Source organism: Geotrypetes seraphini, chromosome 3, assembly GCF_902459505.1.
Source record: "Geotrypetes seraphini chromosome 3, aGeoSer1.1, whole genome shotgun sequence".
NCBI lineage: Eukaryota > Metazoa > Chordata > Amphibia > Gymnophiona > Dermophiidae > Geotrypetes > Geotrypetes seraphini.
This window is the reverse complement of record NC_047086.1, coordinates 336,072,505-336,096,845: the sequence shown is the minus strand read 5'-3', so window position 1 is coordinate 336,096,845 and position 24,341 is coordinate 336,072,505. Positions and strand designations below refer to the sequence as shown.

The 24,341-nt window shown below is 43.6% G+C and overlaps 1 protein-coding gene across 8 annotated transcripts in view; it reads left to right on the top strand.

Annotated features, from left to right (window-relative positions):
• Positions 1-24,341, top strand: part of USP34 (ubiquitin specific peptidase 34) — a 1,084,964-nt gene that overhangs the window by 752,368 nt on the left and 308,255 nt on the right. For all 8 annotated transcript variants that reach the window (XM_033939082.1, XM_033939080.1, XM_033939079.1 and 5 more), the window contains 2 exons: positions 10,444-10,607; positions 22,305-22,370. In XM_033939082.1, coding sequence (XP_033794973.1) covers positions 10,444-10,607; positions 22,305-22,370 — 230 coding nt within the window. The remainder of the gene's footprint in view (positions 1-10,443; positions 10,608-22,304; positions 22,371-24,341) is intronic.

The window sequence follows — 24,341 nt, the reverse complement described above, 5'->3', positions numbered from 1 at the left end:
CTATGTTTAAGGGTAAAATCTTTCCGAGTCTTAGGATGTACAAATTCTGAGATCTCTTAACAATGTCTGCAGACAGTACATCTACCGCATTTGCAATGGCCCCGAGGGGTCAAAGTATTAGCTTTTAGAGTTGGCAACAAAGATAGAACTAAATGTTCCTTCAAGTTCTTCTGTCTAGAGTATGCGACAACAAGGCACTTATCTCTAAAACAAGTATGTCCTTCCAGAATGTGCCAATTCTGTCTAATAATCTTCTGAATGTCATTTGCCAAATGTGAAAATTTCAATGTACAATGTCTGATGATGCTCTTGGTGCTTGTGATGTAAGCAAATCTTCCCTATGATATGTATTTGCTTTCTTAAAACCCTATTTAATACATCAATCGTTCTACTAGATAACATGGCATTTCAGTATTAATGAGCTTATTTGCATGGTCGGATTGGGGAATGAGCAATTGTGCAGAAAACCACGCGGTGAGCCGTTTTCTGAATTGGGTCGGTAAATGTGATCGTCGCTAAAGCTGTTAAAACAGATTTAGCGACAAACACTGGCTTTAGTTCATCTGGGCCTCAGTCTGCAACAAGACCTTAGTAATAAAAGACCTGATAGCAAATAGCCAAGCAGGGATAAGATATATATAGTACAGATGTGGATACAGGACAACGACTCTCCAGTTCTATCCTACCTTTGCCCACTTGGGTAAATTATGCATTTACCCAGGAAAAACAGAAGAAAAGGAGGCCTCCTACTATTGTAGAAATCATTCTTGTCTTTATAAAAACTAGACATCTATAATGATCATCGACTGAAATACATGATTACCAACTTAAAAAAAAACAAGAAAGTGGGAAAGACATAAAACTGCTATTAATATATAGACCACCAGGTAAAATAACTAAACTGATATCACACTGCGCCAATCTGGTAGTCATAGAAGACCTAAACCTAAACTTTGAAATACAAGATGATCTAAAAGTGCACACCTTCCAAATCTTAATGAACTAGAACTCACCACATCCCCACAGCTACCTACACATAAAGATAGACATAGTCTTGATTCATCAGACCAAATCACAAGCTGATCGATCATGTAGAGTGGATGCCTGTTATTTGGTCAGATCATCATCTCCTGAACTTCTATCAAAATACCCAGAGCAGCGGTACAGACAATAAAAGAAAATACATTGAAAAACGTGGTGAAATTCAGGATGAATATCACTGAAAAATTAGAACAAGTGAACGAAGACATAAATTAAAGCATTACAGCCTGGCAAAATCTAGCAAGCATGGCTCTAGATTGAATTGTACCAATAAAAACAAGAAAATTGAAACTGCAAAATAACCCATGGTTCACATAACAGCTAAAGGCCATGAGAAAAAAAGTAAGGAGAGCAGAAAGGATCTGGAGAAAAGAATAAAACCGAGAACACTTCATTGACTGGAAGAAAGAAATAAGGCAATATAAACCAGCAGTAATTGAAGCAAAAAATTTTTTTTTACTATAACCTGATCGCCCAGTCTAAAAATTCTCCCTAGGGCCAAGATAAGTGCCTGAAATTTAGGCCAGCAAATGCTGGTCTATATTTCAAATAGACACAAGCGCTGAGTTGATCGCAGCAAGGGAATCTCCCTGCCGTGATCAGTTTAGTGGCTGCAGCAGGAAACCTGTTCCCCTTCCCCCCCCCATGAAGATGACTGGCAGGAGGGATGCCCACTCCCTCCTTCCAGAAATCCTGAAGCCCTCCCACCTCCAAATGTCCGTGGCATGATGAGTGCCCATTCCCTCTTGCTTCCATCTTCCAAAGACATCTCCGGCCCCCTCCTGCCACCACCTCACCCTCCCGAGAAATTCCCTGGCAGGAGGGATGCCCACTCCCTCCTGCCACCACCTCACACCCCAGAGGCATGTCCCCACCCAATCCCCCTCCAAGCCCACCTGAACCTCACTAGTACTTATTTTTCTTAGGTCATCCAGAGGGATGCTTTCTCCCTCTGGCCTGCATGCCCACTTCCACAGAATGGCGAGCCTGTCCCTTCCTGGTGCATCCTGGGATAAGACCCTGGTTGGCCCAGGCTCCTACGTTCCGTCCCATAGGAGGAGTCTTAGGTACCTGGGCTAACTGGAATCTTGGGCTTGGGGGGTCGGGGTGGGGGCATGTCTTCAAGCGGGTTCTGGCAGGAGGGACTTGGGCATCCCTCCTGCTGGAGGATATCTTGGGGGAGCTGGGGTGGTGTCAGGAGAGAGTGGGCATATCTCTTGCCAGGGGATGTCTTGAAGGCGGCTGGCAGCAGGAGGGAGTGGGCATCCCTCCTGCTGGGGGATGTCTCGGGGTGGGGGGTAGGGCAGCAGCAGGAGGAATTGGGCACTCCTCCTGCCACGGATATTCACAAGTGGGCATTCAGGCGTGGGGGGAGTTCCAGCAGGAGGGAGTGGGCATCTCTCCTGCAGGTCAACTTCACGAGGGCGGGATGGATTCCCTGTTGCGGCTGCTAAACTGATCTCAGCAGGGAGATTTCCTCATGGCGATCAGCTCAGTGGCAACACAATTATCTAACCGGCACCTGTGACATGGATGCCGATTAGAGAATAGGCGTGGTTAGGTATCTGTCCATCAGGATAGATGCAATTCTATGTAGGACTCCCGTATGTGATTCTCAAAAGCTGCTTAGGCGGCTGCTGAGACTGGGCGTACCTATACAGAATCTGGTCCTGTGTCTATCCAATCAACATTTTAGCAGGGTTGTTCAAATTATTTGGTCTAAGTACTTAAGTAAAAATATATGTATTTTTTAATGCTTAGGTAAAAGTACAGTGAAGGCACATTAAAAAAATTTACTTATTAAAAGTTAAAAAAAAGTTATTTGTTTTAGTTAGAGGTCCTTTTACTAAGGCGCGCTAGCCGTTTTAGCGCATGCTAAAACAGCTAGTGCACCTTAGTAAAAGAGGGGGGTTAGTTTTATAGCCAGTATTGTAAGTACAATGAATGCAACTATTATTAATGTTTTTACTCCAACCATTTTATGTTTAAATATGTTTTTATTAACAAGAAGAACCACACATCAACAAATGCAAATTGGCAGACAATAAATTGAAAGAATACAAGAGACGAACACCCCCCCCCCCAGGGGACTGGACTCTGATGTCCTCCGGAGTTACAAAGGCACCCCTTCCCTCCCCCCTCTCCCCAAATCCAAGTACAAGAAAGGAACCAAGGTCGGACAGGTGGGGTAGGAAACAACCAGTCTATTCAGAATGCGACTACGGCTGCGGGGAGGCAAAATGTCTAAATAAGGAGACCAAATACGGACAAAGTCTCTGCTTCTGCGACAAGAGGAGTAAGCCATTCTGGCCTCCCATCCCATAAGTTCATGTAATTTGTTCCTCCAGTACCAGAAGGAGGGGGGAATATCAGCCAGCCAGTAATTCTGAATACACTTTTTCCCCAAGATATAACATTTGCTCAAAAATAATTTCTCAGCAGAGGTATAAAAAGAAAACACGGAGAAGTGAGCAAACAACATACGAAACACAGAGATAGGGACAGGAACATGCAACAGATCCCGAAGGAAGGAAGCCAAATACCCCCCCCCCCCCCCAAAAAAAAAAAAATAAATAAAATCCCTGAATACTCTCACAAATCCAGAGGTCATGAAAGTAGAAATTCACTTCAGTGAGATAAGTAAGACAGTGTTGGGTGCCAACACAGCCCATATGGTAGGCCCGACTCTGGGAGGTATACTCTCTCAACAGGGTTCTATAGTGGCACTCTCGGAGCTCAGCAGTATGCACTAAAGCTGGGATACGTTTAAGAGCTCGGAGAAAAAAATCCACCCCCAGCTCCTTCCACAAATCCCTCTGCCAAGCCGCCAACACTAAGGAGAAATCCCGAGGAGGCCCAAGGACACTAAGCTGTTTATGAAAGGAGGAGACCGAGACCTGAGGCTGAGGATCCTTCTCCTCCGCCAAGAAGGCACAAAAGCGAAGCCCAAAAGCCAAAAATAGGGAACCTTCAGGAAGAGACTGCACATAATGGTGCAATTGACAATGAGCATAAGCGAGGCCAGGGGATGCAAGACCACAATGCAACAACTCATCGCAGGACAGTAGCATCCCGTCATCTCGCAAAACTTGAAAAAGAAACTCAAAGCCCCTAGCCCGCCATCTACCAAAAACCAAGGGGATCAGCACCGGCGGAAAGGAGAGATTACCAGTCAAAGGCAGCAAAACACTAATATGGGGATCCTGAGACCAAAGGGGAAGTAACCGCCATCACATCTCCCAAAGTGGTCTAAACAAGACCCTAAGTCAACTAGGAGCAGGCATTTCTGCCAGCTGAGCATGAAGAAGAGAGAGGAGGTGAGCAGGGTCAAAGTAATAGCATTCCAGGGAGGTATCAGTATAGAGAGCAGTACCCAAGACCCAATCCCAGACATGGCGTAAAAGACAAGCTTGATTATAAAGAGCAATATTTGGCACTCTGAGACCCCCCTGGTCCAAGGGACCCACCAGCAACTGCCACTGCAACTTAGGCTTCCTGCCTCCCCCCCCCCCCCCACACACACACAACAAAACTCTGATAACACAAAGAGTAGAAGGCACGGACGTCTTTAAGCAAGAGACACAGAGGGAATGTCTGCAGAATATAAAGCCACTTAGGGAACAACACCATCCAAAAGAGATGCACTCTCACCATCAAGGAAAGTGGCAAATTACGCCAAGTAGCCAGGACAGAACCAGTAGTGGAAAGAAAGCGATCTACATTTAACCGGTAAAGCTCCCGAACATCCATGGATCGCTGGATTCCCAAGTAGTGAAAAGAGGACTCGGCCCATTTCAACAGAAAGGCCCTACCCCAAGATTCCTGAAGTTGCATAGTAGAGGCCAGTGCCTCCGATTTCTTCCAATTCAGAGCGAAGCCCGAAAAATACCCATATTCCCGAACGCTCTCCAGAAGAGTAGATAAGGATCGGTGCGGGTCAGTCAAAAAGACCAGAAGATCATCAGCAAAGGCCACAACCTTAAAATGAGTGGCACCCAACTGAAGACTGCTGATGTCTACGTTAGATTGCAGCGCTCTGATCAAAGGATCCAAATAAAGCGCAAACAACAACGGCAAGAGAGGGCAGCCCTGACAAGTGCTCCTACGAATCAGAAAGGAGGTCGAAAGGCCTCCATTCACCGAAATCCGCACCTCCGGATCACAATACAACGCCCGGATAACGTTAAAGAAAAAGGGGCCCATCCTGTACACACTCAACACAGCAAAGAGAAACCTCCATCTTACATGGTCAAAAGCCTTTTTGGCATCAAAGCTAACAAGTAAGGCGGGGGTGCCATCCATACTAGCTTTCTCCAACGCCAATAAAATACGGTGAATGTTCTTAGACACCAGCCGGTCACGCACAAAGCCCACCTGCTGTTCTGACACCAGGGAGGGCAGCACCCAGGCCTAGTGATTTGCCAGCATCTTAGCCATCAATTTCATCTCAAAATTCAGCAGGGATATGGGTCTATAAGATTCCGGCAAGACTGTGTCCCTAAAAGGATGATAATCTGAGCAAGATTCAAGTAACGAGGCAGGAAGCCTTTGGCCACACTTAAGTTAAAGATCTTGTACAGCAACGGAGCGATCTCTGCTACAACCAACTTGTAAAATTCACCTTGGTAGCCGTCTGGCCACGGAGACTTGCCCAACGGGCAAGCCCAAATCACCCAATCCACCTCCTCCGCAGTGATAGAGCTCTCCAACGTAGCCGAGCCCCCAGCGGAGAGACAGGGCAGATCTAAGCTGTCCAAGTAGACCCCCCCCCCATCAAGAAGGTATGGGCCAGGCGAGGCATACAAATCTGTGAAAAAGTCCCACAGAATATGACTAATACCCTCAGTATTATGATGCAGAGCACCCTGCGCATCGCACAAAGCTGTTACACCCGCAGACCCCCACAATATGGGTGGGCTAAACAAACCAACAGCTGGCTACTCTTGTTAGCAAACTTAAAGAGCTGAAATATGTAGTGCTTCCTCCAAAAGCTGTGTCTTGAATTCCAATGAAGCGTGACTGGTGAAGTGCCACCGCAGAACCATAACCCTATGCTCCAGCGCGAAGATTACCCTGTGGCGCGTTTTGGCTTCGAAGGCCATAAAAGCCATGATTTCTCCGCGCAACACGGCCTTTGCCGTTTCCCAGTACAGGACTGTATCCTCTCTCTGTTCCTGATTAGTATGTTTAAAATCCCCCCATTTGATCAGCAAGAAATCGTGAAAGCGGGTGTTCCAATACAAATGACAAGGGAATTTCCACTGGGTACCTCCCCCCGGGAAGGCCCCCAATGCCAGCAAAGACCCACCCAAGTGTGATCCGAGATTTCAGTGGGGCCAAGTATTGCCTCCTGAACCTCAGGAAGCAGTTCTCTGGAAAGGAGGATGAGATCAATTCAAGAGAGTGTCCCATGGGCCTTAGAAAGATGAGAATAGTCCCACTCCACTGGGTTCAAAACCCTCCAAACAGCCAGCAGGCCCAAAGAGGACGCCGAGAGCATAGCCCCAATACAAGTCTTGAATACCTCCCAACCTGTGGAAGAAGAACGATCCAGCCTTGGGTCAGGAACCTCATTAAAGTCTCCCCCAGTGATCAGAGGAATATTCCCAAATTGCAACAAGAGGTTACGCAGCTTCCAAAAAAATTTAACAGAAGGATTATTAGGAGCATAAAGATTACATAAGAGTAAAGGCTTATTATTAAGAATAACCAAGGCAACAAGGTAGCGCCCCTCCGGATCCCTAAGAACCCTGTGAGTTTGCAGTTGGAGGCCCTTGTGAAAGAGAATCACCACACTCTCCTTCCCCCGCAGAGCCAGGGCCTCCAAGTGGTCACCCACCCACCAAGTACAGAGCTTAGCATGCTCTGCAGAGGACAGCCTAGTTTCTTATAGCAAAGCCAGGAAAGCTCTCCTACGATTCAGCAATTGTAATATTTTGTATTGCTTAATAGGAGAGTGAATCCCCCCACATTGCAAGAAATCAGTTTATGTTCCAGGAAAAACTAAAAAGAGGGACAAAAATGTCTTCGTACCCGTCAACAATGGTAGTATATTATACCGTTTAATGGGGGAATGAAAGCCCCCCACATTCCAAGAGGTCAATTTAAATTCCAGAGAGAATAAAGAAAGGGAAAAAATGCAGAGACAAAGAAACCCATAGTAGGAAACCAGAGGGGTGTCCCAGGCACCATCCTCCTAGCCGCAAGAAATTCCAAAGGACTAACCAAACCCCCACCTGAACCAATGCAAAATCCTCCCCCCCAAAGCACCACAGCGCTCCCCCTACCCCACCCCACACCCCAATGGGTGCCAATTCCAGGAAACAGTATACACAAACTACAGGCTCTCAACAGTATCGCCCAAGAACCAGGCCCCCCCCCCAGTCCCCTAAAGAGCAAAAGCACCCCTCAGAATAGATACCCATGGCACATGGAAGAAAAGGAAAAGAAGCATGAGGCAGGAAATGTCATCAAAACAAGGTAAGTATACAACAGAAAGGAGAACCCAGCTGCATAATGAAGGTAGGGACCTGGGAGAGAACCCTACAAGACCCATTCAGCAACAAAACAAACAGGTCCAAACCCTCTAACCTCCACAAGGAAGGGAGAATGGAGAGACAGAAGCCAGAGGGCAAGAGCATGCCAGCAGCACTACTAACCACTAATTCCCAATCTAACATCCAGCAAAGTTCAGCCAACAATGTCAGCCAAGAACCCCAAGCTGGCGCCCCTACACATTCCAGCCACACCACACCACACTCATTCAACACCTCGGGGCCCACAATCCCTCCACCCTCCAGGAGAGAATCGAGGCAACCAAAGAAACCCCACACCGAAACATCCCAGACACACAGCTCAGTCACACACTTCTCCCCCCCCCCCCCTTCACCAACGCACCACAAAAGTGCCTAACAGCGTCCCAGTCCCCTCCACTGAGGAAGAGAGAGATCAGTGCCAAAAAAGTATATGAGCAAGGCAAGAAAGGTCCCACTCAAGGGGACCCATCAGAATGGGCCAAAGCCTCTGCTCAGGATGGCCCCAGTCACAAAGCTCAAACAAGAGCAGGCCAACCAGCCCCTGAGAAATCCTCCAGAGTTCATGGGGTGTCCTCAAGAATCTTCTCCACAAAGCACTGGGCAACTTCCGGAGAGTCAAAATGGTGTGCTTTGCCCGAGTACATCACCCTCAAGCGCGCTGGATACAGGAGGGAAAAGGGGGTACAGCGTCAGACCAAGCTGGTACAAAGTGGGGAAAACTTGCAGCGAGCCTGGGAAATCTCCGCGGAGTAGTCCTGGAAACAGAGGGCAGGTTTGTTGTTGTGCAGCAGTTTCTTTCCCTGATGCAAAGCCCATAGCACCTCGATCTTATGGCGGTAATTCAAAAGGCAAAAGATATCCACCTTCAGGCAATCAGCACCATCCATCTATTGTCCCAGGCGGTGGGCCCGTTCAATGCACAAGGGGCCCAGCTTTTGTGTGTGTGTGTGTGTGTGGGGGGGGGGGGGGTGCAAGAGACTCTTGTTCCAGGAAATCGCCCAGGTTGCCTTCCGAAATAGTCTCAGGCAGACCTATGAACCTGAGGTGATTCCTTCTGGGCTGGTTCTCGAGGTCCTCAATCTTAGCCTTCAGTGCCGCTAAGGAGGTACTATGCATCGCTTGCTTTGCGGTAAGCCGCTGCACAGAGTCTTCAGTAGTACTGACACGCTGCCATACTTAAAGTGGCGAAATGCTGGTCCAGGGTGTCAAGCTTGTCTACTCCAACCATTTTATTGCTGTACAATTCAATCCACTTTGCTTTTATCAAGCTAAATTTTGAAAATGACTGTGTTGTGTGCTTGTGAGTCATTGTTAATCCAGCACAACTAAAAAGGTGTTCAACAACTGCATTGGCAGAAAGTGGATTGCTCAGTCTGAGTAGAAAATTCCTTCAAACGAGGCCAGGCAGCAATATTACTAATATCTTTAGATTGGGTCTGCTGATATTGATCAAAGGAATCTATCTGAAACACTCGACTTCCATATAGCGAAGAATACGTTATCATCATCATTTACATTAGAGGTAGTGTGGTCTAATTCATCACTTGCATCTTCATATTCATTATCATCATCATGCTGGACAATTACATAAAAGGCTTTCAAAAAGTTGGAATCCCTGTCTGTTGTTCTAACAATTTTTCTTCTGATGGCAAACTGTTTCTAATAAGTGGAGGCCCTTCAATTTTGGGTCCAAGAAAGCTGGCTTCCTCTCTAGATACTATCAATCCAGTAGACAGCCACTCCCGTATAAAATTTCCCTTTAGATGACAACAGTCTGTTGTAGTAGAGAGACATATATCTTTCTGTTCACCAAGAATTGCTACCAGTTTCAGCTTCATCTCATCTTCAAAGTGACCCAACTCATCACTGTTCTGTTTAGCTGAAGATCAGTAGCCAGTTCAACATACACAGGCAATTCCACTGTGCTTATAGGCTATATTCACTGAACAGCAAAATTTAAGATGAAATGATCCTTTGTTTGCATGATGAGGGTTGCAATAGCAAAATCCTCTTCCAGGTTTTGCTGTTTGATTTGGTTCACTGAGGAATCAGCATTAACATCGTCTGCTTTTATTTAATTCCTAACATCAGATGTAACTAGGTAAAAGTAGTGAAAATTGGAAACTATTACTTCAGTAAAAGTAGCAAATGTTATTTTGTACTACTTTACAAGTAAAAGTAACAAACTTTTACTTAAGTACAATAATTAGTTACATTTACTTAGTTATTATATAACACTGCTTTTCAGGCCTTACTTACAAGTTACAAAGTAATTAATTGGGGTGTCCTGTCTTTCTAAATGTCATATTCACTTTATTAAAAAATATTTTCAGTATGTTAAAATCATCAAAGAAGAAATAATACCCTGCTTAAGATTTAAGTCTAATCTGAAGACTGTTTTCAGCCACTTTTGATTCATGACACCAAGTAACCATTCTGTCTGTCAGTTTCCTCCCCGTCCTTAACCATTATTGACTACATTTTTTCCCCATCCTCCTTCTATGCTCTTCTTTACCTATTGTAGTTCCAAATTTCCTTATGTTCTCTTTTATTTGGGTTTTGTATGCTGCTTTGATGCTGCATGCAAAAGACGGTACATTAAACCAATTAAATCATAAACCATAATTTTGCATTAGAAAACAAAGATATCATGTTCTATTTTGTAGTATGTAGAGGCTGTATCACATTGTGATCGCTTAGGGATTCATTGAAGCATGCAATTTGACCATGGAGCCTAAACTTTTTGTATATTGCTGCATTTTTCCTATTATAATTGCATAGGATAATATATAACAACTTTTTATATTTTTAAGAAATCCATTTCAGAACATTTTAACAATTATTTTATCCTATAAACTGTCTCCAGCATCTCATGCACCTTATAAATGGGACTACTGGCCTCATGATGATGTTCGAGCTGAATGTCGATTTGTTGGTCTCACTAATCTTGGGGCCACTTGTTACTTGGCATCTACCATCCAGCAACTTTATATGATACCAGAGGCTCGGCAAGCAGTCTTTACTGCCAAGGTACGGGTTTGCTCAGATTATTTAGTAAAACAGTGAATCAAAGCGAATATATTTTTATCCTTTAGGAGGGTTCTCAGTGTTCAAATGGGCAAGAAGGAAAGAAGGGGGGGGGAAACATTTAAAAAAAATATCTTGGAGGTTCATTAGTGAAAATGAGATCTTGTAAAAGTTGTAGGCCCGGATTCTGTAAACTGCGTCCCGATTGTAAGCAGCTGTAGATTCCTACAGCTGTCTAACCAGCCAATTGGCACGCACGGTTTTTCTTTTAAAAAAAAATGCTCTCCAGGCAGGTCTATATTGAAGGCACCTCCGGGACCTGGGGAGGCCTGAAAAGCCGCCTAAGCTCGCCTAAGTGGATGCAGCGGCTACACTTATCGCAGCAAGGGATCTCCCTGCTGCAATAAGTATAGCAGCTGCAGCTGCCAATCTACCCCCTCCCCCCTAAGATCCCGGCAGAAGGGAGCCCAAGTCCTCCTTCCCAAAGACCGCCCACTGTCCCACATAGATTTCAGCAGGAGGGAGCTCAACCCCTCCTGCCTGAAGACCACCCACCCCCTGAACAATCGTGGCAGGTGGGTACCCAACCCCTCCTGCCGGACCCACCTAAATAACTCCACCCCTCCCGGAAGATACCCGGCAGGATGGTGCCCAACCCCTCCTTCCAGGCCCCCCCAATGAACCCCCCCTCCCCGGACTTAGGCTCCTATGGGATGGGCCAGAGAGGAGTGGGCCCGCCTCATTTGGACAGAGGCAGGTCTGCCGGCTGACCAGTGACCTTTCAAGGTGAGCCCAGGAAAGGAGGGTTGGGGGTTTCCATTGTGGGGGTCCGGCAGGAGGGATTGGGTACCCTCCAGCTGGCGATCTTCCGGGAATGGTGCGGGGGTTTGTTGGGGGGGGGTCTGGCAGTAGTGGTTGGTCACCCTCCTACTGGCAATCTTCCAGGAGGGGTGGGGGGGGGATTCGTTTGGGAGGTTCGGCAGGAGTGGTTGGACTCCCTCCTGCCATGATCATTTTGGGGGGGAGGTCTTCAGGCAGGAGGGGTTGGGCTCCCTGGTGCCGCGATCTACGTGTAGTGGTCAGCGGTCTTAAGGCAGGATCCCTCCTGTTGCGATCGTTCGAGGGGGGGGGGGACTGGCAGCCGCAGCCTCTATACTTATCATGGCAGGGAGATCCCTTGCCACGATAAGTATCTCTTAGATTTATAGTAGAGGACACTCTTTGAGGAGTTGAATCTTGAGTGTATGTTTATTAAATTTGACATTCATTTGAAAAAGAAAACAGATTGTAGTACTTTACATGTTTAATACGAGAAAAAAAGGAGCAAGAGAAGAAAAAATAAGCAAATGTTACTGCATCCATATCTGACCTATACAATAGGAATCCAAACCCCAAATAGAGAACTTATGTACTTAAACCAAACAAAGAAAATGAAAGTAAAGATAAAGGTAGCAAGACTTGCAGAAGGCAGAGCCAATGTTAGATTTGCAGCGACCCAGGGCAGAACCTGCTGAGGAGATCCTTAAACCTGCCTACAGCATATACCTCCTTGAGCTTGAGACAGGCTTGGGACCTCCTGTGGTATGGAGGCCTAGGGCAGTTACCTTGATTGCTACCCCCTAACACTAGCCCTGTGGAAGGCATAATGCTAATATCTTAAGTACCACTACAATCCTCACCAATATGCTGCACAAAATTTATCCAGCCTCAACACTCCCAATTATTTGGATTTAATACAGTGTCAAGCCTCTTGAGTATATAATACAGGATCAATGTTTACTTTTATGATAATTCATGAGTTAAGTGACATCTGAATTAGGGGCCTATGGTTATATATTTCAAAGACTGTTACAAGTGTATTAAAAAAAAAATGGAGGCAAACCAAACATTACAAAAATGTGTTACCTATTCTTATATCTCTGCCAGACTGAATTTCGCAATAGGATCCACAGTATCATATTTGTATCTGTTTTAGCCTTAGGAGTCATTATCACTGTGTGAACCAGAGTTGAGAAAAACTGGTCTAGTTGATCTAACCTTTTTGTCTATTCAATTGTTATCTAACGTAAGAACTATCCCAGTTCAGTAAGAAACTGTATCAATACTGTATATGGTCAACTTAACAAACAATCCTCCCTCCCCTCCAGTATTAGAACTGCTTGGTTGATGTTGATTTAAAATATTCTCTGTGACATTTAAATTTATACCCAGGTATTCAGTGGCAGCTGGTACCTGGGATTTTTTCTAGGTAAATACTCAGCAGACTAACTGGAAACTGTGCCCCTGCACTGCTCTGCTCTGCTACTGCCTGGATGATGCCAAAATGGTATATCCAGATTTTTAGCAGCATTATCCAAATAAAGTTGCTAGAAAGCTGGGTATAGGCTCAGTGAGTAACACTTGAAATAAAGGCTGCTTACTTTACCTCACTGAGGATCCGTTGTGAAGGAAAAACACAAGCTTACATTGTATATTCCACACAAATAAGACTTATTATTAGAACAAAGTTCTAGCAACATTTGGCATATCAGAAATAAATCAGTCTTGACATATACAATGAAGAGAAGGAAAAATGTGTGCCTTTCCTTCTATCAGCTCACTCTCCTGCTAAAGTTTCACCCCTCCCCTTTCCCAATAATAATAGAAGTTAAGATTTTGACATAACCAATTTTCCTCCACACTAAACTTTGGTCAGAAGATAGTTGGAGGTTTGAGAGTCTCTAGAGCAATGGTTCTCAACATTCCTAATGCCGCAATCCTTTAATACAGTTCCTCATGTTGTGGTGACCTCCAGCCATAAAATTATTTTCATTGCTACTTCATAACTCTAATTTTACAACTGTTATGAATCGTAATGTAAATATCTGATATGCAGGATGTATTTTCATTGTTACAAATTGAACATAATTAAAGCATAGTGATTAATCACAAAACAATATGTAATTATATATTGTGAAATATTTATTTCTAATTATAAATAAATGTATGTGGGTATATCTGCATGTGGGCAGACCCGCCTGGAGACGGATAGTGGAGCGGTGTCTCGGTTCCTAAGACCAGTGTTCCTCAACCTTTTGACACCTGTGGACCAGTGGAAATTATTATTTTGTGGACCGGCACTGGTCCACGGACCGGCAGTTGAAGAACACTGGGCTGTCATGCCCATGTCCACTCAATCTCCGCCCCAGACCCCACCCCAATAATTGTACAAATTATAACACCATTTTTCCATTCATTTTTCATATATGCACACAATATAATTGTATTAACAACACATAATGGTTAACCACAAAATTAAAATACACAAAGCACCAATGTATGCATTTTAATATTCATTCCTACCAGAAAACAGATAACCCCATGCAAATGCAGGACCAAAAACTAAAAGTACTAATATTTACAAACAAACCCTAAGATGCAAGACTCTGCAAGCAGTACAACTGGAAAAGAAACAAATGCAAGCAGTACAACTGGAAAAGAAACAAATGCATTTCTTCCTGAACAGACAAATCAATCACTAAATAAAAAAAATAAAAGCATTTCCCCTACCGTTGTTGTCTCTCTCCCTCCATGTAACTACCTTCTGGCCTCCCCCCCCCCCCGGGTGTTATCTTTGGGCCGGTCCACTGTGTGATCAACACAGCGTCTTCGGGCTGGCTCCCTGAGTGCTGCATTGCACAAAGCTGTGGGCAGTGTCTCCTTGCATGCGTCTCGCACCTCATCTGGAAGCCTTCCTCTGATGTTGCGACGTCAGAGAGAAGGCTTCCGGTTCAGGCGCAGGCTGCACGTAGGAACCTTTTCCCACGGCTTTGTGCATTGCAGCACTCAGGGAGCTGGCTTAAAGACACCGCGTTGATTGCATCGTGGACCGGTGACTAAAGAATGCTGTCTTGGGCCCGATGGACAACCCATAACCCTCTAGTATTTAATGCCTCTTTAACTCAAGACAGACTGCTAACATTTTCAAAATATTTCCATAAACAGCGGCACTTATGGTAGTCATTTTCAATGCACAAACTATAACACAAGCATCCTTAAATAATACTTCATTCCAAATAGAACAACATCATCACACATTTAATCACATAAGAACATAAGAGTTGCCATACTGGGACAGACCAAAGGTCCATCAAGCTTAGTATCCTGTTTCCAATAGTGGCCAACCCAAATACCCAGCAAGGTCTCAAAGAGTAAAACAGATTTTGTGCTGCTTAAGCAATGGGTTTTCCCAAGTCCATCTTAATGGATTATGGACTTCTCTTTTAGGAAATTATTTAAACATTTTTTAAACCTTGCTAAGCTAACTGCTTTTGCCATTTCTCTGACAACAAATTCCAAACATTAATTATACGAGTGAAGAAATATTTTTTTATTATTTATTTAAAAAATTGTTATTCTGCTTCATCGTATGCCCCCTAGTCCTAGTATTTTTGGAGAGTGTAAACAAATGATTCACATTTACCCACTTCACTCAGCATTTTATAGACCTCTATCATACCTTCCCTGAGCTGTTTCATCTTGGGTTGAAGAGCCCTAGCTGCTTTAGCCTTTCCTTATAGGAAAGTCATCCCATCCCCTTTATCATTTTTGGCTCCCTTATCTATACCTTTTCTAATTCCCTTCTCATGAGAAATCTTGTAGGAAGCTTCATTTGCATACTTTTGCTCCTCCTCTTTTATCTCTGGACTGTTCTCCAATTCCCCAGTTGTCTTCCTACAAGTGAGCCCATAGGAGCTTGTCTTTCTTGCTCCTGTTTGTTTTTCTTTAAATTCAATGTTTTTCTGCTGTTTTGTAAGGCTTCTTTTTCGTGCTGCAAAGGATCCCCTTGGGGAACAGCTATGGCTGCAGGAAAGCACAGACTCATTGGCAGAGCGTCTGCTTCCAAGGGATAGGCTGCTTTGCAGTGCACTCACTTGAACCGCCTGCATTTACAGTTCAGGAGCTCAGGGACCATTCCCTTGGAAGCATAGCTCACCCCAGGTTTGTCCACTGTGTGGCAGTATTTCCTCCAGGATTGGAATCGAATGTGGTTCCCACTCCCCCACCTCCCACCCCCGTTAGCATGTGTGGGTTCTGCAGGGGGCTGAGGTCTGCAGCTGGTGCATTGGGCTCGAGAGGCAGTCAGAAGAAACAAGCAGTCCAGATTCCAGGCTTGTTGAGGCAGTGGATCTCCCTGTAAGCTGTTACAGCTTCCATTCTGCAGCTCCCAGCACACAGCATGGCACGGTGAGTATTAGTAGACTGAAAGCCTGGAAGATCGATTTGGGGAGGTCCTTAAAATCAATTTTTGGTGGTTTCTGCAGTTAGTCTTAGTGATTTTTGTATTTTTGACAAATCTATTTTTTATTTTTCTGTGTGGCGTCCCCGGGCTGTTTTTGGCACTAAAATTTCTGATTTGAAATGAAAAGCTTCTGTCTGCCTCAGAACATCTCATTTTTGATTAAAAACATATGGGATGGACTTCTTAGGTCAGGATAATTTGGATTCATCCCCTACGAGTTGCAACTTTAACCTCCTCCCCCATCCTCTCGGGAGGTTCTGGGATCCAGTCAACCCGAGGAAAGAGTTAAAAGTTGAAATTTGAGTTTGGGGGGCAGCACAAGTACATCTCCCGAAGCGCAGCTACAAATTGGCAGGTAAAGGCCCAAGCAAGTTCAATTTATTTAATATACTGCAAATCTAAAACAAAAAAGTTAAAATCTAAGCGGTTTACAATAAGTATAAAATAAGGAAATATAACAATCCAAAATAAACTCTGTTACATTTAAAGGAAAAAACAATAAGGTTAAATTACAATAAAATTTGCAAGAGGAAAATAGGGAAAGGGAAGGAAAAAAAAGGGGTATCCATAATATAACCCCCCCCTCCAAACAAAAAAAAACCAACTATGAGCAAAATGCTTGAGAAAAGTAAAATGCCTTTAATTGGGCTTTAAATGTAATAAACAATTTTTCTTCATGAAGGTAAATGGGGAGAGAGTTCCAAAGAACAGGTGCCATAACTGTAAATGAAGACTTTCTGTGTACATCAAGAAATAATTGCCTAAAACAGTGGTTCCCAAACCCTGTCCTGGGGGACCCCCAGCCAGTTGGGTTTTTAAGATATCCCTAATGAATATGCATGAGAGAGATTTGCATATCTGTCACTTCCATTATATGCAAATCTCTCTCATGCATATTCATTAGGGATATTTTGAAAACCCGACTGGCTGGGGGTCCCCCAGGACAGGGTTTGGGAACCACTGGCCTAAAAGAAGGTATACTTGATGGTGGTGTTTAATGAACGAAGGGATCTCCTTGAAGGATAATGAACCAAAAAACTGTGCAAGAGTCATGGCAAAATAAGGATGGCGGGGGTTCCCCTTGAATTTATTAATATGATGTTTCAGGCTTATCTGAGGTCCCATGACTCCATCTGGTATTGTGACTATGCTAGCGCCAGGGGCTCCCCCACAGATTCCCAAGAGTGGAAGTCCTCCATCGAAGGGCCATGCACAAGTTGGGGACAGTCCACCTGGTGAATGATTGGATGATTTTATACCTTTACTTTCCCTGGCAGGAACATTTGCAGTGGGTGATGCTACTACAGTCACATATCTGTTGGACCCAGATCTTGGTGAGGACCCCTTTGTGTACAGACTGTTTAAACCATCAATGCTGATAGGATTGATCTCTGAATCGCTCCAGGAGTTGAAGCTGGAGGCTCCTCATGCATTGGCTACATAGTGCTCACTTATGAGTAGCAATAAGCCACAGTCTTCCTGTTTTCTATCGCATTCAGACAACATGAAAATGCTTACAGATCACTGGGAGATGCTGGAAGAACCACTGCAGGTGGCCAAGGCTATGACCAAGCTTTATTTGATGGATGCTGCATTTAATCAGCTCTTTGTTTCCCCAGAGGTGGATTCTCTGGTGGCACAAGTTACCAAGCGCACCTCTCTTCTCAGTGAAGGTGGTGTGGTGTTACTCAAGACTGCAGGATAGATTTTGTACTTAAAAGGAATTTTAATTCTGCGGCCTATGGTTTGAAAGCGGTTGTGGTAGCATTATTTGTCGCCTGAGCCTGTCACTCCAAGTTGTGCCATGATCCAGACACTATTGTGGACAAGGATCTTCCATTTTTGATTACTGGAATGGATTACATGGCTGATGCCTTAAATGACATTTTCAGGGTTGTAAGCAAGCTGTCAGCTTACTCTATCTCTGACCATAGGATGATGTAGATTCGAAAGTGTTAAGGTGATTCTTCCTCCAAGGAGACTCCAAGTAAACTGCTATTTAAGGGACAGTTACTTTTTGGTAAAGACCTGGATGATCTTATGTTCAGTGTACGGGACAGCAGGCCTCAATCCTCTCTGGGATCGAGGCAAAGTACTTTTCGTACCTCCAGGTGATAACACCAATATTCTGGAGGTCCCTCAGACTAAAGACCATTTCAAAATGCTAGGTGAAGATTTGGAGGGTCTAGGTGCCCACAATCATTGGGAGTCCGCGTGGCCCCTGACCCAAAGGAGTTATGATGCCAATCCAGTGGCCGAGACTATCCACACTGGAGGGAGGCTTTTGGCATTTTTGGAAGAATGGTATGAGATCACCACAAATCGCTGGATGTTGGACATTCTGAGGGAGGGGTACAAACTTAAGTTCTGTCATCACCTTCTGGATCAGAACAACATCCAGAGATTGTTGGATATAGAAGACATAGAGCCCATTCTGGAGGCCATCAAAATCCCATGGTTCTGAATGGAAACTGTGAGGTCAGTGATTGTGTTGGTGGCACCAGGGGAATTTCTAGCTTCTCTGGATTTGACAGAAGCTTTTCTGCTTATTCCCATTTTTGCAGAGCACAGGAGATTTGAGGTTCCATGTATTGGAACAGCAGTTCCATGTATTGGAACAGCACTTCCATTTCGCGACTTTGCCCTTTAAACTGGCTGCAGCACCTTGGACCTTCACCAAGGTGATGGTGGTGGTTTTGGCCCACCTACACAGAATGGGTATTCAAGTCCACCCGTATCTGGATGATTGCCTCATCAGAGCCCAGTCTGAAGCCGAAGAACACCAAGCGGTTCACCAAGTTGTCCAGTTGCTGTAGAGACTCAGTTGGGTGGTTAACCTAATTCCAATGCAAGATTTGGAATATTTGAGGGTCTGCTTTGCTATGGGAGCAAGCAAAGTATTCCTACCAGAGGCACGCAAGGAGAAACTTCTCCAACAGATCCGAGACTTTCAGAGCACGCCCACTCCAATAGTCTGGCAGTACTTGCAAGTGCTGGGATCAATGTTTACAACCATGGACTTCGTACCTTGGGCAAGAGCCCACTTATACCTGCTCCAAGAGGTTCTGTTGGGGCCCGCAGAGGAATCCGCTGGATCAGTGGCTCCCTTGGACAGTGGAGATTGTGTCAGTCTAGTCTGGTGGTTAAATCCTCTTATCTCTTTCCAGAGGAGATCCCCTCTGTATCTCGGCATGGGTGAGCCTGATGATGAATGCCAGCCTTGTTGGCTGGGGATTGCATTACGAGGGACGCCTGGTCCAAGGATGCTGGTCCCCTTCCCAGAGGAAGTGGTCGATCAATCACTTAAAATTTCGGGTGATTCGTCTGACTCTTCTCCTTTTTTAATACATGGAATATATTTGGACTGGACTTCCAGGATGTCATTTTTTAATAACATCCATACCTGATGTAGCTTAATTGCATGCCCCCAGTCTCCTTTTATAAAGTTAAATGCTATTATTTTAGATTTCCTATGTGAACTTATTCCAGGGATTATATCAAATCTGATTTTGTTAAGATCACTGTCATCAAATGGCCATAGTACCATTACCTCCTGCACCAAATCATTTGATCCACCTAGGACTAGGGCTAGAATTGCTTTGCCTCTTGCCTGTTCCTAAACCAACTGCTCCATAAAGAAGTCCTTAACTTCATCAATGAATTTTACCTCCCTAGCATGCCCTGATGTTACATTTTCCAGTCAATATCAGGGAAATTGAAATCACCCATTCTTATTGTGTTACCCAGTTTGTTATCCTTTATAATTTCTTTTTTTTATTATTAGGAATTGAAATTTAGTCACAAGACAACTCTTGCTTCAAGAAACAGAAAGAAAATACAACTATAAGTATAAAGGGGAGAAGGAAAGTATAACCCCCCCCCCCAACCTGCTTAAAAGAAAAAATACAGCTCTTTAGCTGTTCATTTTTCCTTGGACCACAATAAAGAGAAGTGGTCACAAAACTCAAAGGAGACTAATAGTCACTGTTTATGTGAACAATGGGACCCCTGCAGTTCACATAAACAGTCATGTCTAAGCCAGCAGAGGAGGAGGAAATGACCAATGCATAGTGGTTCACGTCCTCTTCCTACCATGCAATATATGCAGAGGATGGGAGAGAGAGACCCAATTACAGAATTCTGGGGGGGAATTGTGTGCAACTTCTTCACTGTACAGAATTCCCCCAGAAGTTATATAAGTATGTGCTAGGACATGCTGTTTTATAAGAGCCTTTTTCTGAACAAGTTTTATGTTTGGAAAATGCTTTACAATAATATCTCCTAAGCAGTGATATAGCCACGAGTAGGCCCAGTTTTGGTCAAGTCCCTCCCAACAGCTGCACAGATTGTTAGTATAGCTGATAGAGATTTTCAAGCTCAGCCAGCTGAAGAGTTTTCTCCCGGAGCTCTCTCGAGCTGTCTCAATCCTGGAGTAGTTAGTGGCATATTTCCAGATGCTGATGCTAGCACCTCTCCTCTCCCTTCCATGGTCAATTCAACTGGAAACCCTGCATATGTATGTACTGGGGTGGGGGGTGATTGCTGGTAGAAGTGAGCATATACAGGGAGTGCAAGTGTCGGCAACTGGAAATGTGCTGCTTATTGCCTATGGTTGAGACAGCATATGGGAGGGGGGCTCTCTGGAGAGAACTTGGGCTTCTCTGCCAGCCAAGATATTAATTTTTACTGCTTTGAGGGGTGGGGTATCCCTATGCAAGGTCTTTTAAAAGTAGGGAGATCCTGGATTCTCTACAAGGAGAACTGTTCCAGCAATTGGTAATGGAACCTACACGGGATGGGGTCATACTGGACTTAGTGTTTACAAACGGGGAAAGTGTTTCTGATGTTACAGTGGGTCATCATCTGGAATCTAGTGATCACTGCATGGTATGGTTTAATATTAAGAAAGGTACAAAGAGAGGGCTCATTCAAAAGTAAAGGTTCTAAACTTTAAAAAAATTAACTTTGTTTGGATGGGGGATTATGTCAAGGAATTGTTATCTGGATGGGAATGTCTGGAAGGAGTAGAAATGCAGTGGGCAAAACTTGATAGATCTTATCAGAAAATTGTTGATTGATATGCTTCTGTAGGTACTGTTTATTTCAGTTGCTGAAATCGCTTTTATTACAATGTGATATACAGATATAAAATTGAGGTTGCTTACAAAGATGAAGTAATGTAGAAATATATGCACTCCACCCTCCATATTTGTGGGGGATAGGGACACAGCCCCTTTGTGAATAAGAAAAATTCTCAAATAACTTTAAGGCCGATTCTGAACCACCCCTACCTCCCGGACCTCTCCACACCTTACTTTTAAAGCCTGGTAGTCTAGCAGTGATGCGGGGCAGGAGCATATGAAGATCGCTTCTGCCTTGCTTTACCACTAGACCACCAAGCTTTAGAAGTAAGGTGTGGAGAAGTCTGGGAAGCGGGATGATTAAGAACATAAGAAGTGCCTCTGCTGGGTCAGACCAGAAGTCCATCATGCCCAGCAGTCCACTCACGCGGGGGCCCACCAAGTCCAGGACCTGTATAGTAGCCCTCTATCTATACTCTTCTATCCCCTTTTCCTTCAGAAAATTGTCCAAACCCTTCTTGAACTCCAATACCATACCTTGTCCTATCACACCCTCTGGAAGCGCATTCCAGGTATCTCAGAGGGTGTGATAGGACAAGGTACGGTATTGGAGTTCAAGAAGGGTTTGGACAATTTTCTGAAGGAAAAGGGGATAGAAGGGTATAAATAGAGGGTTATTATACAGGTCCTGGACTCACGAATAACTGAATTCGCAAATCCTAAATCCGCAAATATGGAGGGGGGAGTGTACATAACAAAGACAGAATTTTCACAATGGTATAGGATACTTGCTATGTTTTCTCTACATATATAGGTCCTCTTTTACTAAGCAGTGGTAGAAGTTTCTACCGCAGCCTGGGGCACTAAATGCTCCGACATATATAGGAATTTTATGAGCGTCGGAGCAGGGTTGGAGCATTTAGCATTCTGGTCCATGGTAGAAACCTCTACCGTGGCTTAGTAAAAAGGAGGGGGGGGGGGTTAATTAAGTGAGTCTAGTGATAACTGAATTATTTACTACCAGAATGAATTTTTGGGTAGTAGTATTTGGCCTCCAGCTTTGAAACCTGCCATTAAATCTGTTTTCCATCATAATAATCAAAAGAAGCGATTGTGTGATAAAACAGCTTTAGCTAACTTACAAAAAAATGTAGTAGTTTTGCTTTGCAAGGTGCTTTGGAATGGACATGCCAGTTTGTGGACAGTTCCATGTGCCCAAACTACTTGCATTTAGCAGGGCTAGACACCAGCATGAACATACTAAAGGGAGTAATATAAGCAAGATCATCAGTGGATAGATTTGACTTTAAAATTTTAACTGTTGTCTTTTGTTTTTAGTACTCAGAAGATCTGAAGCACAAGACTACTCTACTGGAACTCCAGAAAATGTTTACATATTTAATGGTAATATTGAGTGACACTAGTGATTAAGTATGTACAACAGAAGGTGCATAACTTGGCAACCAAACTAATACAAAATCAGTATTTCTGGCAAGTAAATTGTATGTTGGGATGCTCTTTTAATCATCTATTAAATCTTTATATACAATAGATTATGAGTATAATGGGCCTGTTTAAATTTGAGCTACCAATATTTCATAAATTCTTTAAAAAAAAAAAGGTTTTCTGATTTCTGTTACATATACTACCACTACTTAGCTGCACTATTTATTCTGTTAAGTACTATTTATTCTGCTTGGTGGCAATTTAGGTTTCCTGAAACTGTTCCCCCCTGGCCTTTTTTTTTTTTTTTTTTTTCTTACCTGCACCTTAAGTTGGAGTATAAACTTTTGTTTTTGATAACAAACTCAAAGGCACAAATTATTTCATATTAAAGATTCTATTTTTTATTATTTGTGTTTGTTTACATGTCTAGATTTCCAATCACAGCCAATTTATTGTACAAGAAATTACAATAATAACACAAAATTTATCATACAATATCCTAAAATAAAACCATTTAAACAATACAATCCCAGTCGTAATGTTCTCCCCCCCCCCCCCCCGCCCCGCATACACAAGAATTTAACTCCCAGTGAGTGAAGATAAGTAGTAGGAATTTGCATACTAACAAAGCAAGGATTTTCTGAGAACAAGTAGGATAGCAAGTGCTCACAGCATGTGTGATGCCACAGTGATACTAAAAGATTTTGTACTGCCTCACATGCCATTTTCACACAGGACTACCTCATTCTTTGTCTTTCTGAGGAATTGGTCGGTCACTTGTCACTGAAACTTGCATCAAGGTGTCTAGTTGTTTTTTTTTTAGTTGAAAAATGGCCATTTACAAGTTTCTGTAGGTTGGTCCTGTTATCATTCCATACTTTTCCTGATGGTGCCTTTTAAATAAGTTTTTTGCTATTTTCATATTTTCTTTATGTTTCATATTTGTGCTGATGTTAGACTCAGGCTCTTGATTTGGATTTGTTAAAAAAACATTGAATCATTTGTCCTAGAAAGAGTTCTCAGTGGCTTTAAGAAGTACACTCAGTTGGTGCATAGGACTATATCCTTTATGGATACCTATAACTGGTGCCTGCAGTGCTTGGGACCTGACCATGAATTTTCTCACTGTAAATTGTGTTCATAAATATCCAAGAGAAGTCTTCATGGTTGTGAGAACAGTGCAGATACATTTTTGTGGTTCAACTTTGCCAACAGAATATAATAATTCTTCATGGATGTCAGAACTGCATCAGATACTGGGGATGTAACAGTATTGAGAGTGCATTGTTCATTCTTGACATCTAGAATTGATAAAAGCCATTGGTACTAGTCATTGTTTGAATCCTGTTTGAAGAAGAGGCAAGATTTGATGTTGAAGGCTTGAGAGGCTGAATGCTTCATGGAGGCTGGTGAGCATACACATCATACTTCATTGGAACATGACATAAAGAGCACCAAAGTCACCAGTTTCCTCAAAGCATCCTCAACATCAGTATTGCTCCTTGGCATTGGAGGAGGCACCACTGCCTTCAAGTACCCAAGACTCTTTATTTGATTAAGGAAAATGTATTAATTTTTTAAATTATTATTTCTACTGTATTTCCCACACTTTTCTTGATGACAAACATTGAGAAATAGCTCTTGAAGAAATTCAATGATTAGATGTCAATGCAAAGAGAAATCCAACTAGTCCTCAGGATTCAGATGTCTACCTAGAGGATAAGCAGCAATACTGAGACCTTGAAAAGCCTCAGGGGATGCATTGTGACTGATCTTTAGTGTGTCTGGAGAAGAAGCTTTGCTGAAGCATCTCGATGCCCTTACCCAAGGCCTGACATCACTGTTTGTAGGCTGAGAGAGGCAGGGACCCAGTCTTCTCCATTGGAGTACTTTATAAGGTCGGACTCAGAGTGCTATTGGGATTTTGAT